The sequence below is a fragment of the Falco punctatus genome (genome assembly GCF_963210335.1).
Source record: "Falco punctatus genome assembly, chromosome: 3".
NCBI lineage: Eukaryota > Metazoa > Chordata > Aves > Falconiformes > Falconidae > Falco > Falco punctatus.
The window spans coordinates 109,469,567-109,487,027 of record NC_137582.1 but is presented as its reverse complement, the minus strand read 5'-3'; the positions used below and the strand labels follow the sequence as shown (position 1 = coordinate 109,487,027).

Below are 17,461 nucleotides of genomic sequence, written 5' to 3'. Positions count from 1 at the left end.
CGCCAACCCCTGAGCACATCACCGTGGCCACCACTCCAGTCCTTGAGCCCATCACCGTGGCCACCATGCCAATCCCTGAGCACAACACCATGGCCACCACTCCAGTCCCTGAGCCCATCACCATGGCTTCAGTCCCACCACCACGCTGGTCCCTGACCCATCACCGCGGCCTCTGGCCTCCACCGTTACCCGCCGGGATATTATTTTAACGATTTTAACCCTTTCCCCCGCCCCTTCCCATTCAAAAGGACGGGACTGACAAAATCTCCCCTAAATCCCCCTCCAGCTCAGCGGCACCGACGGGATTATCCTGCCTCCGGCCCTTTTCCCTTCCATCAGCATTCCCGCCCGACACCCTTGGCCCCCCCGCCCCCCACCAGAAAAATGCCAGCTCAGGAAAAAAAAAATAAAATTTTTTCCCCATTTCCCATTTGGGATCAGCAAAAAAAGGGAGAAAAAGCAAATGGACGGGGTTGGGGTTGCTAAAATTTGTATTTATTGCAGTTTAGAGGCAGGGATTTGCCCAAACCAGCCAGATTTGGGGCAAAATTTTGCAGCTTTAGGAAAATAAAATGAATTCTTGACTTCAATTTTTTGGAATTTGTGCCCAATTTCTGCTCTTTGCTTCTTTTTTTTTATTTTTGCCTTTTAAAAAAAATGTGTTGCTTTTTTGTGTGTTTTTTCTTTTTCGTGTATTTTTCTTTTTCGTATTTTAATTTTTTTGCCTTTGTTTTGCCTTTTTTTTTTTTGCAATTTTTGCAATTTTTGCAATTTTAATTTTTTTCCCATTATTCCTCCCCCTCCCATTTTTTGGATGAGAAATCATGGGGAAATTGAATTTTTGGAATTATTTTTATGGGTTTAATGATTTTTTTAAATGCTTTTGAGGGGAAAAGTGGAGGTTTTGGGGTCCGAGGGTGGACAAAGAGCTGCAGCGCGTCCCCGAGCGGGACCCCCGGCGTCCCCTTTGGTGGCCTGGCGGTGGGATGCCGGGATGGGAGGAGCTGGCGGACGTGCAGGACGTGCAGAAACCCCTGCCTGGCTTCTTCTCCCACTGGATTGCCTGCTGTCTGCCCCCCAAAACCCATGGCACCCCGCGAAAAGCGGGGGGGGGGGGGGGGAATCGGCTTGCTCCCACCCAGCCCAGCGCCTTGGGGCTGGTTGCATTGGGTGCAGGGTTTTGCACCAGGGTATGGCACCAGGTGCAAGAATTTGCACCAGGGTATTGCACCGGCTGCAGGGTATTGCTTGGGTGCAGGGTTTTGCACCAGGGTATTGCACCACGTGCGGGGGTTTACCCTGCACATGGAACTTCACATCGTGTGCAGGGTATTGCACCACTACAGCATGTTTTGCACCGGGTGTGGGGTTTTGCACCATGTGTGGAGTATTGCACCAGCTGCAGGGTGTTTTACACCAGGTGTGGGGATTTTCTGGGGATGGAGGTGGGGGGGGAGCTGGGACCCCAGGGGCTGCACTCAGCAAAGGGGGTTGGTGCAAGGGGGGGGCCCCTTGCAGGTGGCTGTTGCACACTGTACTCACCAGGTCTTTGCAGGGAAGCTCTTGCATGCGTGTGCCCGTGGATTTGCACACGTGTGCGCTCACACAGGCGGAGGCCCATGCAGATGGGCGAGCACGTGCGAGTGGTTGCATGCACATGTGGAGGCAAGCACATGCACAAACACGCATGCTTACGTGTGCACACTGATTTATGGCCCATTATTCAACACAGAGGCACAATGTATAGAGACACACTTGCTCACGTGTGCACACACACACAGTTGCATGCTCATGTGCATGCAGAGGCACACATGTACAGGCATGCACACACTAGCACACTCATATGTGCGCACACACACGCATGCACACTCACACATGCACAACCCCACATACACTCCTGCATATGCACACACAGAGCTGTGCTCACTTGCACAAGTGCAAAGGTACACAGACACTCGCATGCTCACCTGTACACACCCTTGCACATTCACATGCATGCAGCCATGTGTACACCCCTGCAAACTTGCACGCTCACCCACCCACCCAGCTGGGCAAGCATGTGTTTGCACGCACACATATGCAAACACATGCAGGCATTCCCTTGCACACTTGCTCGTGTGCAAACATGTGTGTGCACATACTTGCACACAACTGCACATGCACTGGCACACTCGGCCGCACACACTGGCACACTCACATGTGCACACACACGCACAGATGCCCTTGCACACTCACGCGCGACGGGCACAGCCACACACACAGCTTACGCGTGTGCAAGCATGCGCGGGGGCGCCCTGGCACACTCGTGCGTGTGCAAACCCGGGCGCACAGGCCCACGCGCGCGCGTGCACATCCGCCCCACGCACACGCGCCCTTGCACACCGGCGCACGTGCACACCCAGCCCCCCCGCCCCCCCGCGCCCTCGGGCCCACGTGCGGAGCCACACGCGCTCCGCCCTTCCCCGCACACCACCGCGCCCCCCGCGCGCCCCCGCCCCGCCCCCGCCCCGCCCCTCTCCTCGCCCCGCCCCCTCCCGCCGCACGGCCCAATGGGCGCCGCCGCCCCGCGGCGCCGGGCGCTCCCTGCGCTCCCGCTCTCTTAAGCCGCTTCAATGCCCCCGCCGCGGCCGCGCGTCACCGCTCGGCTCCGCTGCGCGCCGCTCCGCCGCCTCCCCCGCGCTGCCCGCCCCGCCCGCCCTGCTGCCCCGCCGCCGCCGCCATGGACACCGGCAGCAAGGTGAGTGCAGCGCCCCGGGGATCCGCCGCCGTCCCGTCCCGTCCCGCCCGCCGCCCCCTCCCCCGCGTTACACAACTGGCGGGACGACGAGCTGTTCCGCGGGGCCCCGGCTGAAGCAGGCGGTGGGTGGGTTTGGGGTTAACCGGCTGCTTTTGGGGTCCCCGAAGCCGTCGGGCACAGCTCACACTGCGGACACGCTTGGGTGGCCGGCGCCAGGCGAAATAAACATTTTTTTTTTTAAATTTACCTCAGAAACAAGGGAGAACCCCCCCCCAAACAGCCGTCGCGCAGCCTCGGCGCCTCACAGCGCGCCGGGATGAGAGTTCGGGGTGAGGCGCTCCTCTGCCCCCTGAGGTGCGGGGGAAAGCGCCAAAACAAGGCGGTTTTGGCCCCGCTTTGGGGGTGAGGAGGAGGCAGGCAGGGCCCCGGGGTGCCGGCTTGGCGACAGGGGGGTGCAGGGCTGGCGTGATACGGGGGGGCCCTCCGGCAGTGCGGAGGCTCGGCCGGTTCGACCCCGGTGTCAGCCCTCTGCGCCACCGGGACGCAATCCACAGCAGTTTACCGCCCCCCCCCCCCCCCCAAATGAGTTAATTAAGTAATCTAAACTCAGTCGGCCCGTCGGCAGCAGCCGAGTCCTCCCAGCGCCGCAACCCCCCTTTACATAAATTGATTTATAATATCAGAGGTGGGTTAAAGCGATGCGACATCGGGCCCAGAATGAGGAAGGTGAGTTAAATTGCACGGGGGTCGTTAACGTTAGACCCCGGGCTCTGCTTGTCCCGGCCTTGCCTGGGGGATTCTGGCCCCCCCACCCCCCCAATATTCCCTTCTGGGAGTGTTTTGGGAGATACTCAAGTATGTAGGGATATTTTTTTTTCGTGTTTTTTTTTTTTTTTTTCCAGGGAAGGAAGTAAAAAATTTGCTCCGTGGCTGTACAAAGCGCCAGACAAAGTGTAATTAAAAACAAAAATAATAATTTTATTCCAATTAAAGATGTTAGAGGAACAACTAGTCTTATTTTTCTCCCCAGCAAACAACTCCTTATTCCCCCTGTCCCCTGCTTTGGAGCATTGGGAATACTGTTTTTTTTTTTTAATTAAACTTTTATATAGAAATATTATCTTATTTTATTTAAAGCTAGTTCTACCCCAGCGCCATTTTTTTCTTTTTTTTTTTTTTTTTTTGGGCGAGGTGTGGGTTTAGGGGTGGGAGCTGGGAACGTGACGGCCGGCAGCGCGTCGATGGGGGGAGGAATTGGAAGGAAATTTGCTCTCATAACGAAGAAATCCGATGCGCTGCCGGCCAGGCTTAACTCCCGGCTACCAAAATGGAGCCAGAGATGCGCTCCCTCTGCTTCTCCATCTTAACTACCCCATTCGATAAATGTGGGTTAGAAAGAATTACATTTTTTTTTTTAAGGGTAGTTAACTGCAGGAACAGTTTGCTCCGCTCTGATGGGCGACGCTTATAATCCGGAGCGTGTTTTGCAAGGAAGAAAAGGATTTTTATTCAAGCAGCTGGCGGTAGGGATGCTGGGGGTGCTGGGAGGTGGGGGACGAGCTTACCCCTCCGCCCTTCAATTTAATATTATTAAAGTGGGACGTGCTTTTCTGCCCACGGAGCTGGGCTGCTCTGGCCTTTTGCATGCAAAAACATCTCCTGGGCTTGTCGCAGACCTCTTGTGGTTGCAAAACTGAGAGGGATCATGTCGCCGTCCCCAGCTGACCTTTAAGGGGAAAAAAAAAAAAAAAGAAATAATGCTGCTCTGACTCCACTTCCCCTCACCCTGAGTTTTCTCCCACACCAATAATCCCCCAACAAAATCTTGGCTGATCCCCACGGTGCTGGTGTTACCCCTTGTTTTGGCTGCAAAAAAGCCCTCCTGTTGGTAAATGCTGGTGCTGTGGCCCATACCGTGGCTTTAGGAGCAGGTTTTACCTGGCCCTCGGTGGATGCGTAAGTTTTTCCTGGGCTGGGAGCCAGCAGGCAATGGCCGAATCTGGTTGTCTTCACTCCAGCGAGTGTACATAAGTGTGCAAACAAGTGTGCAAGATGCTGTAAGGCTGCATCCCCTCCCCACAATTGCCCGCTGCATCCAGCCTGGCCCAGGATGGGACCTCTTGCACTGAGCCTTTGGATGCTTGTTAAGGCTGCGTGGCTAATTTTTATGAGCTCTGTTAAAATGTGGATTTTTTTCTTGAGACTCCCTCCTGGGACGCTTTTGTTAATGTTGTTATTATTTTTAAAGGGATTATTAATTTCCTTGTTCCATGAGGTAGGCAACATCCTGTAATTCTGCAGTGGAGGAAAAAAAACCAAAACCAAAAGGGTAAAAAAAAATATTACAAAAAATTGTAAAGACAGACACAGCCTGCTGCAGGTTTGAGGGTGCTGCTGTCACCCTGCAGGCTGAACCCTCCTCCGAGCATCCAGACCTCTGTGTATAGAGTGATGAAGGAAGCAGGAAGCAGCAAAAACTAAATACAAATTTATGAAAATTACAAGCGTGGCACTCAACTTCCTATAAGGTATAGGAGTTAGTAGGGGAAAAAAACCACAAGTGTTAGATATATCCAGGCTGTAAATAAGCTTAGTGCACAAAAGCATGAAGGGGAAGTATTTTGGTTTTCTTTTCCCCTGAACTCTAAATAAAGCTGCTGCTTTCTGCAAGCTGGTTAAAAAAAAAGAAGAAGAAAAAGGCCCAAGACCCTGCATGGGATTTTAGCCGGAGTTTCCCGTGCAAGGCTGCCCTGAAAAATAAACTTTTTTTTTTTTTTTTTCTTCCTCCCCCCCCATCTCGCCATCTTAAGCCTCTCCTTTAATGGCGAGGTTAAAGCTGAAAGGCTCCCGGATCGGGCCGGGCAGCGTGTTTGGAACTGGGAAGCCAGAAGGGAGGGAGAGGAGCTGAATCACAGTGACCCTGCCTGGGGAGAGCCTCCAGAAACGCCAGCAGCCTTCCGACTGACTCTCTCCCTTCACCTCTTGAGGCTGCTGGAGTTTAATAAAAATAAAAGTGTTTTTTTTTATTTTGCTAAAAGTTAAAAATATAAAGATTTTTTGTTGCTAAAGGTTAAAAATAAAAGTTTGGGTTTTTTTGCTAGAGGTTAAACCCACAAGTTTTGGCTTCTTTTTGTTCTGTTGTTTTTTTTTTGCTAGAGGTTCAAATTGAAAAAGTAATTTTCTTACTTAATTCTTTGTGGGGTCGTGGCTGGTGTTGGAGCAATGAGGTGTTACTGCCTGCCACCTTCCCGGAGTAAAGGTCATGCTGGCGTGATGCATCCCTATCCCTGTGGCATGGTGCTGCCGTGACTCACCTGCACACTTGCAGCCCCAGCTTTCCGGGGTGGGTGACCCAGCCTTTAGTGATGCGAAGTAAAAATCACTACCCCAAAAAGCAAAGAACCCCCCCCTAAAGCCCCACAGGAACCCTGAAATAAAAAAAAAGTTCCCCAAAACCACCCAAAGACTAAAAAACCCTAATTTTTTTAAACAACGTTTATTCAAGCACAGGTTGCTTTCAGCATTCCTGATGTTGCCTGTTGCAGTTTTGCAGAGCAGTGAGCAGATGGATGAGGTTGGAGTTAGAATTTTTGGGGGGCTTTTTCCTTGTTTTTCTGGGATGCCAGCGACTTTCCAGCCTGTTTTTGCCCTCCCAAGTGGGACATTTTTGTCTCAGGGTGGGTTTATTCAGAATCACTGAACAAAACCAAGTGCCAAAACCTCCCTGATTAGTTGTGTTGGGGCCAAGCCTAATTAATGAGCTTCATTAACGGGGCTGGCTTTATTCCCTGTTGCTTTTTCCTTGCAAACTTTAACGCCGGGGGAGGCAGTTTGGCCAGAGAGGGGAGGTCAGTAGCAGCGCTTACTTGTATTTATTAAAAAAAAAAAAGAAAACAGTAAGAAAATACCCCTTTCTTGTGTGTATGTACTTTGCAATCAGCCCTCCTGATTTAGAGGGGGTGTTTAGGTGGAGCCTGACCAGCACCAGTCCCTTGGGAATATTAATCTGAGATGCCAGGAGAGCATCCCTGGGTTGGGGTAATGCACTGGTCTCCCTGGATAACCGGGAAGAACCCACCCCCCAAATTAAGGGGCTTATAAATTTCACGTGGACCATCCCAAAGCTGATTAACCGGGAATGTCGGATCCTGGTTCTCGGAGCTGAGCACTGGGAAAATCTCCTGCCTGGGATAATTGGGCCATTAACGAAGGTGGCCCAAGCACTGGCCTGCCCTGACCCTGCTCCTAAACAAGGCTCTGATTGTCACTCTGGCTTAAGCGGGAGGAAGAGGAGGCGGGTGAAGGCTTTGCCAAATAGCCGGGATTTTGCTTAGGGACTGTTAATTAGGCTCTGATGCAAAAACTTTGTTAGTGGTGGCTGTCTGGGGCATCCTCATGCCGATGCTGGGACAACGCTCGGCTGACCGGCAGCGTCACCGTGGCGTCCCCAAAAACATCTTGTGCTGGCATGCTGCCTGGGTGTCACGTGGAGCCCTCGGAGGGGACCCTGCAAATCCAGATAAAAACTCCCACCCCACGCCAGAGGCAAAATAATCATGGAATACCCAAACAGTATTTTTTTAACCCCAAACTAGTATTTTTTTCCCTTAGCCCATGTGGATGCTGTAAAAAAAAGCAAGTTTTCTCTTTTATCCTGTGTATTTGTGCTTGCAACCTTATGAGCGTCCCTCCTCCTTTTGCAGCTCTTCAGGGAGAGGCACTGGGGAACCTTTCTGCTGGGGGGGGGGGGGGGGGGGCATAGCTGGGACCTCAAGTTTAACCCCTCTTTTTTGTTTTCTTCCCCCTTTTCCTGCAGATGACTGCTCGCCTGATGCTCGCTGTGGGAGGAGCGGTGCTGGGTTCTTTGCAGTTTGGCTACAACACTGGTGTCATCAACGCCCCACAAAAGGTGAGCGTGCGCCGAGCAGCTGTGCAAAATTCCACTCCCCTGTGCCCGAAAACAAACCTGCATATGCTGCCAACCGGGCTAAAATAGTACATCCCGCTAGGCAGCTTAATGCCTGTAATGGGATTTGCAAGGCCGTTATTTAGCTCCCGCCTTCCCGGGAGAATTAGTTTCCTCCTTACTTAGCGTTTTTGCTGGGAAAAATCCCAGGAACGCATGCAGGATGCTCTCCAAGTGGGACCAGTGTAACTTTTAACCTTGGCTTTTAGCAAAGGTCTGGGAGTTAATTAGGGTTTGAGTCATCTGGAAGGAGGGGAATGGCTGCTGGGGTGGGTGCTTTGCATCCCAGAGCGTTGGAGGCAGGACGTCCCCTTGTCCCGGGGTGGAGATGGTCAGCTGGGACAGGCTGTGTGCGAAGGAGGGTGGAGAGCAGGAGGTGTTTGCTCCTTCCCCTAGTGTAGTGCCTGGACTCTCCAGCGACTGGTAGGTACATGGAAGCCTTGAAAAACTTGACTTTCGCTGAATGATGTGGCTTTTTGAGGAGTTAAAGGCTTGGAAAAGTTAGCTCAGAAATCCCGTGCGGGGCTTGTGATGTGCCCCGGGTAAAGCTCAGCTGCTGGGGTAAGGTGTCAAAGGACAAACTGGGGTCTGGCTGCTGCTGCAGGAGCTCAGAGCCTGTCCCTCAGCATCGTTGCAGCCTCTGGTTCACCATCCCAAAGCCACCAAGGCAGGATTCATGCTGCAAGAGCATTAATCCCATTACCAGGGAGCAGGCTGCAATATCTCGCCTCAAGCGCTGAAAAAACTCCTTGTGGGACAGAAGACCCCATGCAAAAACTTCCTGGACCCCACCCATATGGAAAGAACAAAAAAGATGCAAATTGTCTTTATTTGAAGTATTGCATTAAATTGTATTTAATCCCGATGAGTGGCCCATGCAGGATTTCATGCGGGTGGAGGCTGTGACTCCTGTCCAGCACCCTTGCTGCTTGCACCCACGGCCACAGTGCATGCATCTGTCTGCTGAAAGCATCACCCTGCTAAAACAGCCTAACCTGTGCTCGCCTTCCCCTGGACCGATGCGCACTGGTAACGCTCCCACTTGGCTGGCGGTGAGCATCCTCCTCTGGAGACAGGCGATAGGAGCAGCGTTTGAAACGGTGGCGAGCTGGGAAATCCCTGGAAACGTGCTGAGGAGCTGCTTTCTGGCATCTGCCCTCGTTTTCTCTTGAGCTCCGGCACTGCGGGGAGCAGGAGCTCTGTAATTACTGACCTGCATCGGAGCCCGGCCCCGCATCCCGAGGATGTGTGTTGTTTCCCTGTGGCTGAAGGACTTTACTCCATCCTCTCCTGACCCAGGAGATGCTGCCCTGGGTGACGTGAGCATTGGGGACTGAGCTCCGGTTCCTGCAGAGCCCCCAGCAAAGCAGGATACCCCCGCGATGGGTGTTGCCTCAGTTTCCTTTGTGCATTTTAGGATTAAACCCTTGGAGCTTAGGCCAGGGCTGGGCTGTGTGTTTTAGGGACGAGTCACCCAAGCGAGTGATGCTGTGTTTAGAGTGCAGAACTAATGGGGGAACAGATTTGGGGTGCCCTGTGTTGGGGGCGTGAGGGGAGGCAGGGTGAGTATTGTCCTGGGTAGCAGGATGCTCTGGGCATGGGGGTTCCTCCCACATTTAAGGGTGGAGACACGTTGGGACGTGGGTCTGGGGATGTGTTGGGGTGCAGGATTGGGGATGCATTGGGATGGGACTGCATCAGTGTGTAGGGATGAGATGGGGATGCATCGGGGTGCAGGATGAGGATGCATCAGGATAATCTGGGGCATAGGATTGGGGTTAGGATGCCGGATGGGGATGAATTGGGTGCAGGATTGGGATGAGGATGCATCAGGATGCATTGGGGTGCTGGACTGGGATGCATCAGGATGTGTCAGGGTACAGGACTGGGATGGGGATACATTGGGGTGCACTGAGGTGCAGGATGGGGATGTATCAGGGTGCGTTGGGGTGCAGGATTGGGAGTGGGACGCAGTGTGGCACAGGCGTGGGGATGCATCAGGGTGCAGGATGGGGATGGAGTGGGGTGAAGGGCTGGGATGCATCATTCCCCTGGCCTCAGCAGTGCAAGTGCAGCAGTGTTTGCTGGCAGCCGCTCCCTGCGGCCGGCGGCCTTGCAGAAAGGCTCCTTTCTCAGGTGGAGGGCTGAGCGCCGGTTTTGTGGTCCTCTTAATAGAGTCCTCCCTGCTGCTGAAACAGCGGCTTGGTGTTTGTGGGGTGTTTGCAGATGTGATGTGGGGAGGGAACGGCCCGAAACTGGGCGAGGGCTGGTAGCAAACACTCGGCTGAAGTGAAATGAAGGGGAAGAGAAGGGGAGAAAACCCCCAGCTTTTGGGAAATGGCAATTATTTTTTTTTCATGCTTCTCACTTTAAACTCATTTCTCATCTCCTCCTCTCCCAACAACTGGCTCATGGTGGATTTTTCCATCCATCCTTTTTTGCAGGAGGAACGGGTGCCAGGAGGGGGGTATTTGGGTGTTATTTTTTGATAAGCTGAGGCACAGCCCAGTGTAGCTCAGCTGGCACTGGGGTGTCCGCTGTTGCTTGAATTAATTTTTTTCTGCCTCAAGGCGAGAGAGCTGGCAATTTTGGGAAAGTAGGGAGGAATTTAGAGCGCTGCAAGGTTTGGTGGGGTGTGTGCGAAGACCTGCTTACCCCTACCGGAGCCTGGGCCAGTCCTGGGTTCTCCAAGTAATAATATCAATAATCTATTTTGGTGATGTTAGGAAAAGGAAGGGAAAAGCCCCCAAAGCATCAAAACCTCCAGGTGAAGCAGGAAGTGAATGAGATCACTTAAATACTGAAATTCTAATAGTTTAGGAGCTTTGTGGAAGGAATAACTTAAAAATAATAATTACATTATTGAAATGAATAGTGAAGTACAGGGTGTATTTCTTGCGCTGCCTCTGCCAGGGGCTCTTGTTTGTGCTTGAAATGACGGAAAAACTAGAAAACCAAGTGTGATTGTGCAAACACTTAAATCAAGCACGTGCAAAACCCTTGGAGGCAGTGAGGCCTTTGGGCCACTTGATGTCCAGCAGCATGTTACCAAGCCCTTTGCTTTTTGGGTTTGGGGTTGGGTGACCCTTAAATAACTTTACTCGAGGCTTTTCAGCAGTGGGCTGGCTTTAAAAATACATTTTTTAATATATATATTTATATAAATATATATATATAAAAAAGGGTGTTCTGTGTAAAAACGAGTGCCTGTCTTGGATGTTAGTGTTGCGGAAGTGTTGCGGAATTATAGTGTTATAAGTATTGCGTTATGGAAGTATTGCAGAAAAAAACCTAGAAATTAAATTCAGGGGAGTGTCCAAGGGGATGGGAATCGATCAGCTGCCTGGATCACCCTGCTGTCTTCCTCACCTTCCTCCAGCAGCTCCACTGTCTCCCCTTCTGTGTTGTTTCTCTGGGGATGGAGGCGTGTCCCTTCCCACCTCCTGTGCCCTGGGAGGAGCATGACCTCCCGGTGGCCGCCCGGTGAGGCGAAAGAGGTGTTTTGGCAATGCCAAGCCGCTCTCTCGGCAGGGCGAGCCCAGAACCTGTCTGGCTGCATTTCCCCTGTGCATCCCATCAGGTTTCCTCCCTTGGCCTGGAGCTGAGCCACCAGCCTGGCGGCTGGGCGGCTCCTGGCTCTGTGACGCATCGTCTTGTGAGCAGCGCTCGCCAGCCAAGGGTCCGTAGGTGGCGGGGCTGAGGCCAGGCAATTCATGACACCGGTGGCACGGATGAAATGGAGATGGTTTTGACCCACAGCTTCCTTTCTCCTCCCTCTTTTGCAGGTGATTGAGGACTTCTACAACCGTACCTGGCTGTACCGATATGATGAGCCCATCAGCCCTGCCACCCTCACTACACTCTGGTCCCTCTCCGTCGCAATCTTCTCTGTCGGAGGCATGATCGGATCCTTTTCCGTGGGGCTCTTTGTCAATCGCTTTGGACGGTGAGCACAGAGTGTGGTGGACCCATGGTGGACCTCAACGAGGGGGTTGTGCAGCCTCACCCCACCCCGGCATCCCAGGGGGGTGGCTTTGGGCACCTCCCTCCTGCCAAGAGCTGCTGTTTGGGTTCTCCTGATGCCCCTTCACCCTCTCTGACCCCCCTGGTCCTCACCACGCTCCTCCCTTCCCTCCCCAGGCGCAACTCCATGCTGATGTCCAACATTCTCGCCTTTGTGTCAGCCGTCCTCATGGGCTTCTCCAAGATGGCTTTCTCCTTCGAGATGCTCATCCTTGGCCGCTTCATCATTGGCCTCTACTCTGGCCTCACCACCGGTTTTGTGCCCATGTACGTGGGTGAGGTGTCCCCCACTGCACTGCGCGGCGCGTTGGGAACATTCCACCAGCTCGGCATCGTCTTGGGCATCCTCATCGCGCAGGTGAGTGCCGGAGAACCGGCTGCAGGGGGTTCCCCCATCTTTGGTGCTGACATTTGTCAGGGTCCACAGGGGGTGGGGTTTTGTGTGGCAGCGCAGAGTGTTGCCTGTGCTGGGCTGATGGAGCTGGGGCTAGAGGGATGGACCTGGAGCTCAGTGGGAGCAGGGGTGCTGTGAGATCTTGAGGTTTGGGGTGGGCAGCAGCATGATACGGCATCTGTTGGCCACCTGGAAGCAGCATATCTGTCTGTGCCCCTCTGATGGGTGTCCAAGCCTGTAGCGAACCTGTGAGCAGCAGAGTTGGGTCTCACTTGAGCTGGGGAAGGGTGACTCAACCCCTCTTGTCCTCAGGTGTTCGGTTTGGACTTGATCATGGGAAACGACTCGCTCTGGCCACTGCTCCTGGGGTTCATCTTCGTCCCTGCCCTGCTGCAGTGCATCATCTTGCCCTTCGCCCCTGAGAGCCCCCGCTTCCTCCTCATCAACCGCAACGAGGAGAACAAAGCTAAGAGCGGTGAGTGATCCCCATCCCCAAGCTCGTCCCACCACGCAGGAGGGTCCTCAGCTGCTCCTGACTCCAGCTCTTCCCCTCAGTCCTCAAGAAGCTGAGGGGCACGACGGACGTCAGCAGCGACCTCCAGGAGATGAAGGAGGAGAGCCGGCAAATGATGAGGGAGAAGAAGGTCACCATAATGGAGCTCTTCCGTTCCCCCATGTATCGCCAGCCCATCCTCATCGCCATCGTCCTGCAGCTGTCCCAGCAGCTCTCGGGAATCAACGCGGTGAGTTCTGGGGGCAGCTAGGTGCCATGGGTCAGCTGCTCACCCACAGCTCACGTCGTGCTGGCTCCAAGACCCTTTCCTCATGGCACATCCCTGCTCTTTGTAGGTCTTCTACTACTCCACCAGCATCTTTGAGAAGTCGGGTGTGGAGCAGCCCGTTTATGCCACCATTGGCTCCGGCGTGGTCAATACAGCTTTCACAGTCGTTTCGGTGAGTTGTGGCCCACCAGGCTCTCACCAGGGAAGGTGGAGCGACGCGGGCTTTCCTGTGTGCCGGGGATGTGCTGACAGGCATGTGTCTCCATCCAACAGCTCTTCGTGGTGGAACGCGCTGGACGCAGGACGCTCCACCTCATCGGCCTGGCAGGGATGGCAGGGTGCGCGGTGCTCATGACCATCGCCCTGACGCTGCTGGTGAGCGGTGGGTGCTGACAGGCCGGCTGGGCCAGGAGGAGGTCCTGCCCGCTGCCCCTCGCTGGGGGCACCTGGGGGAGGAAGGACTTGTCCTAAGGGTGACAGCTGAGCGGTCTGCGCTGCCCACGTCTCTCTCGAGGTCCCAGAAATCCAGTCTCCAACATGGAGAAGCCCCACAGCACCGTGCGTGCTTGAGTCTCCTCATCTGGGATGGCCGGGTGCTGCGTCCCCCCTCACCGAACCACCCTTCTCTCTCTCCCTTGGACTAGGACCAAATGCCCTGGATGTCCTACCTCAGCATCGTGGCCATCTTCGGCTTCGTGGCCTTCTTCGAGATTGGTCCAGGCCCCATCCCGTGGTTTATCGTGGCCGAACTGTTCAGCCAGGGCCCTCGGCCCGCTGCCTTCGCTGTCGCCGGGCTCTCCAACTGGACCTCGAACTTCATCGTGGGCATGGGCTTCCAGTACATCGCGGTAATCACCCACTGCGGCTCGCCACGAGCCGGGGGGACACCGGGGGTGGGCACCCCTCAGAGGAAGGGGGAGGGAAGGAGCAGCAGCGGGACGTGGCGATCCTTACGGGTCCCTTCCCACTCGGGGTGCTTGCTGGAAGGGTGCCCCGAGCTGCCGGGGGGGCAGGTGGTCGCTGAATGCTCCTTTAGCCATTGCCCATCGGCTCCCAGCGCCGCCTCCCCCCACCGTGCTCACCCCTCCTCCTCCTCTTTCCTCCTTCCCAGCAACTCTGTGGCTCCTACGTCTTCATCATCTTCACGGTGCTGCTAGTCCTCTTCTTCATCTTCACCTACTTCAAGGTGCCGGAGACGAAGGGTCGGACCTTCGACGAAATCGCCTCGGGTTTCCGCCAGGGAGGAGCCAGCCAGAGCGACAAAACCCCGGACGAGTTTCACAGCTTGGGCGCCGACTCGCAGGTCTAACCCGCCGCGGCCTTGCAGCCGCCCACCTTCTCTCCTGAGTTTGGGGGTTATTTTTTAAAACGCTTTGTACAGAAACCGGGAAGGAGGGAGCGGGGGGTCCGGCTCTTGCGCTTACACCCCTTTTCCAGACTCCCCCACTGGTTTAACGTGGACAGACTGACCTATTTTATTTTATTTTAATTTTTTCCTGCTAGGAATGATTTTGGTGGGTTTTGTTTTTATTTTTTTAGCTGGTTTCGCGTCCAGGATTTCAAAGCCAGTCGGCGTTTTAAAAACCAACCATGCGGCCTCTGCCACGGGAGGGCGGTGCCCTTGTTTTTAATGACGCGATAGGTTATTTAACGAGAAATCACGTAGCGGAAGTTTTTAAAGCTGGAAACTTTTTTTTTTTTATAAGGTTCTAATCTTAGAAAAATCATGTAAATTGACTAAACCTAAACCAACGATTTTTTTTTTTAAAAAGAAAAACAAGAAACGAGTTGTTTTTTAAAGCAGTCTAATTGATTTCAAGCCCCGGTGGGTTCGGGGATGGGGATTTCCTGGACGGAGCGTGCGGACCTGAGCGGGAAGGTCACTGTCCCGCCGCAGAGCGGCTCCGCTGGTGGCTTCTCATCTCCGTCACCTGAATTTCAGCCAGGAGGGGAGAAGAGGAGCGGGACCGTGATTTTTCTTTCTGTTTCGGTTTTTTCGTTGGTTTATTATTTTTTTTTTTTGTGGTTTAATCTCGGCAATATTTGCCCGACGGTGAAGCGCCGGCAGAGCCAACCGGCAGCCGCACACTACAGCACCCCCCTCCCTTGCTACTGCCCCCGCCCCCGGCTCCCCCAAATCCATCAGCACGCGGATACATCCATGTCCTGCTCTGTGTATAGACTGGAAGATATTTATATTATATATATTTTTGTTCAATGGTTGTTAATAGTAGACGTTTAAGTTATAGTGTTTCTGATTTGATGAGCAAAGTACTGTAAATATTCTCGGAGTATATTCACACTGTATAATGTATACAAAAAGGTACAGATGCAAAGGTATAGTTTCTATAGCGACTAAGACAAAAAAAAAAAAAGCTTGTACATGGTTAGGATGACTTTTGTATAGTTCATTCCCTGCACTGTAGTTGTATCTATTGCACTGAATTTCAAGCTGGAGTATATTAAAAAACAAAAGATAAAGAGAAATCCTGTCCTTTTCAAACAAAACTGAAGAAAAAGAGGAAAAAAACCCCACCCAAACAAAAAAAAGCATTTCCCCGAGTGCAGCTGGTGTGGGAGCTCCTGGCACATTCCCAAAGCCCCAGGCGGTGTTTTATAGATAGTTTTGGGTTTTTTTAAGATTTTTTATTTATTTGTCTCTTTTGGAAGTGATGACATTTGACCACACTTAACATAAAAGGTAGGTGGGGAAAAAAAAATAAATTACTAAAAATTACAAAAAAAAGACCCTGGGATAAACTTGCGGCGTCTGCGCAGCATGGCACCCGCGCGTGTGTGTGTGTTTTTTAAAGCAAATACATTTACTAAGTGCCAAGAGGACGGTGTGTGGTGTGCTAACAATAAAGGAGAATGGATGCAGCGACCCCGCCCACTGGCTCCCGTGCCTTTATTTCCCCTGCGCCACCGCGGCTGCCTCGTCCTTTCGCACCCGGGGACCCGACGCCCGGCACGTTCCCGCAACAGGGTGGGGAAGGGGGGAATCCTGTGGGAAGCCACGATGGGAATCGGGGAAGGCGGGTCCCCGGGGGGTTTGTGTCCCTGCAAGGCTTCGCCCCCACGGGCCCGACTCTCCCGGCTGCAGCAGTGGCCTGTGCCGCCCTTGAACCGCTGCCCCGCGCGCCCGGGCGAGGCAGGGCTGGAGGCTGCTGCTTCTTCCCAGATTTTGGGTTTTTTCCCTGGAGTTCAGGTGCCAAGGGCTGCAAGTCTGAGCGGTCCCGGGCAGGGAAGCGCTGAGCTTGGTCACTCCGGGCTCTTGGCTGTTGATTGAAACATCTCCTCACCCCGGAGTGTGCGCGCTGGGGCGGCGTGTCAAGGTACCGGCTCTTCCAAAACCTTCCAAAGCTGCCCAGAAATATTCCTAGTTAGCCCAAGGCTCTCTCGCCCACGTTCACATCTCCAGCCCAGCCCCTGGAGATGCTCGGCCCTACGCAAAGTTAATTTTCACGCTGTCTTCTACGGCATCGAACAGGCAGGAGCGGCGACAGCGAGCGGCCGGCTGGGCACATCGTGCAGCGCCCCGAGGGATTACGGCACCCGCGCGCCCGCGGCTCCAAATCCCCAGCCACGATGACCCAATTCCTCTGCGCCCGTGGCACCGTGCCAGCGGCTGCAGCGTCCCCCCCGGCATCCCCCACCCTGCGGCGGTGGTCGTGCCAGCTGTGGAGAGACCTGATGAGGCTGGATGTGTCCCCCAGCATCTCCCGTGGCACTGGGAGGTCTCCCACATGTCCCCCAGCATCTCCTGTGGTATTAGGAGGTCTTTTACATGTCCCCCAGCATCTCCTGTGGTACTGGGACATCTCCCACATGTTCCCCAGCATCTCCTGTGGTACTGGGAGGTCTCCCACGCATCCCCCAGCATCTCCTGTGGTACTGGGAGGTCTCCCATGGTACTGAGAGGTCTCTCACCCGTCCCCCAGCATCTCCCGTGGTACTGGGACGTCTCCCATGTGTCCCCCAGCATCTCCCGTGGTACTGAGATGTCTCCCATCCATCCCCAAGCATCTCCCCTGGTACTGGGAGGTCTCCCACCTGTCCCCCCAGCCCAGCTGCTGGTGGGGCTCCTTGTGCACCCCGACCAGCGCTACCCCTCCCCGTGTAACGAGACCGGGGCTGGAGTGGAGCCTTTCCCTTTCCCAGCAGCATCAATCCCTTCTAATTGCTCCGGTCCCAGCTTGACGAAGCGTTTAGAAGCGTACTTGACTCCATCCCAATTCAGCGAGGCAATTAAATGCGCTCATAAATCCTCCTGAAGTAAATGAGACTTAATCGTAGGCTTAAAGCTCAGCTGAATCCAGACCTTCGCAGCGGGGCAAGTTTCCCTTGACCTCTTTCCCAGCTGTGCAAGGCTGTCACATGCTTCGGTGGCTGAACCGAGCTCAGCGCACCGTGTCCCACCCCTGGGGTCCCCTCTAGCCCTTCCCCAATGTCCCTTTGCCTTCCCGCACCCCCTGCCCGGCCGGTCTCCCTGCTCTCCAGGGGAAAGCGGTGACACAAGGGACCTCCTCCTCTTGAGGGTGATGTCAGAGTTAATGGGG

General features: G+C 54.0%; 1 protein-coding gene across 1 annotated transcript; it reads left to right on the top strand.

Moving 5' to 3' along the window:
- Positions 1–2,581: 2,581 nt before the first annotated feature.
- On the top strand, positions 2,582–15,791 carry SLC2A1 (solute carrier family 2 member 1). Its single transcript, XM_080378316.1, has 10 exons — positions 2,582–2,737; positions 7,554–7,646; positions 11,489–11,649; positions 11,844–12,084; positions 12,433–12,595; positions 12,676–12,863; positions 12,970–13,074; positions 13,176–13,277; positions 13,547–13,750; positions 14,014–15,791. The coding sequence occupies exons 1-10, from the start codon at positions 2,720–2,722 to the stop codon at positions 14,209–14,211; spliced, it is 1,473 nt and encodes a 490-aa protein (XP_080234442.1). The 5' UTR covers positions 2,582–2,719; the 3' UTR covers positions 14,212–15,791.
- The last annotated feature ends 1,670 nt before the right edge of the window (positions 15,792–17,461 follow it).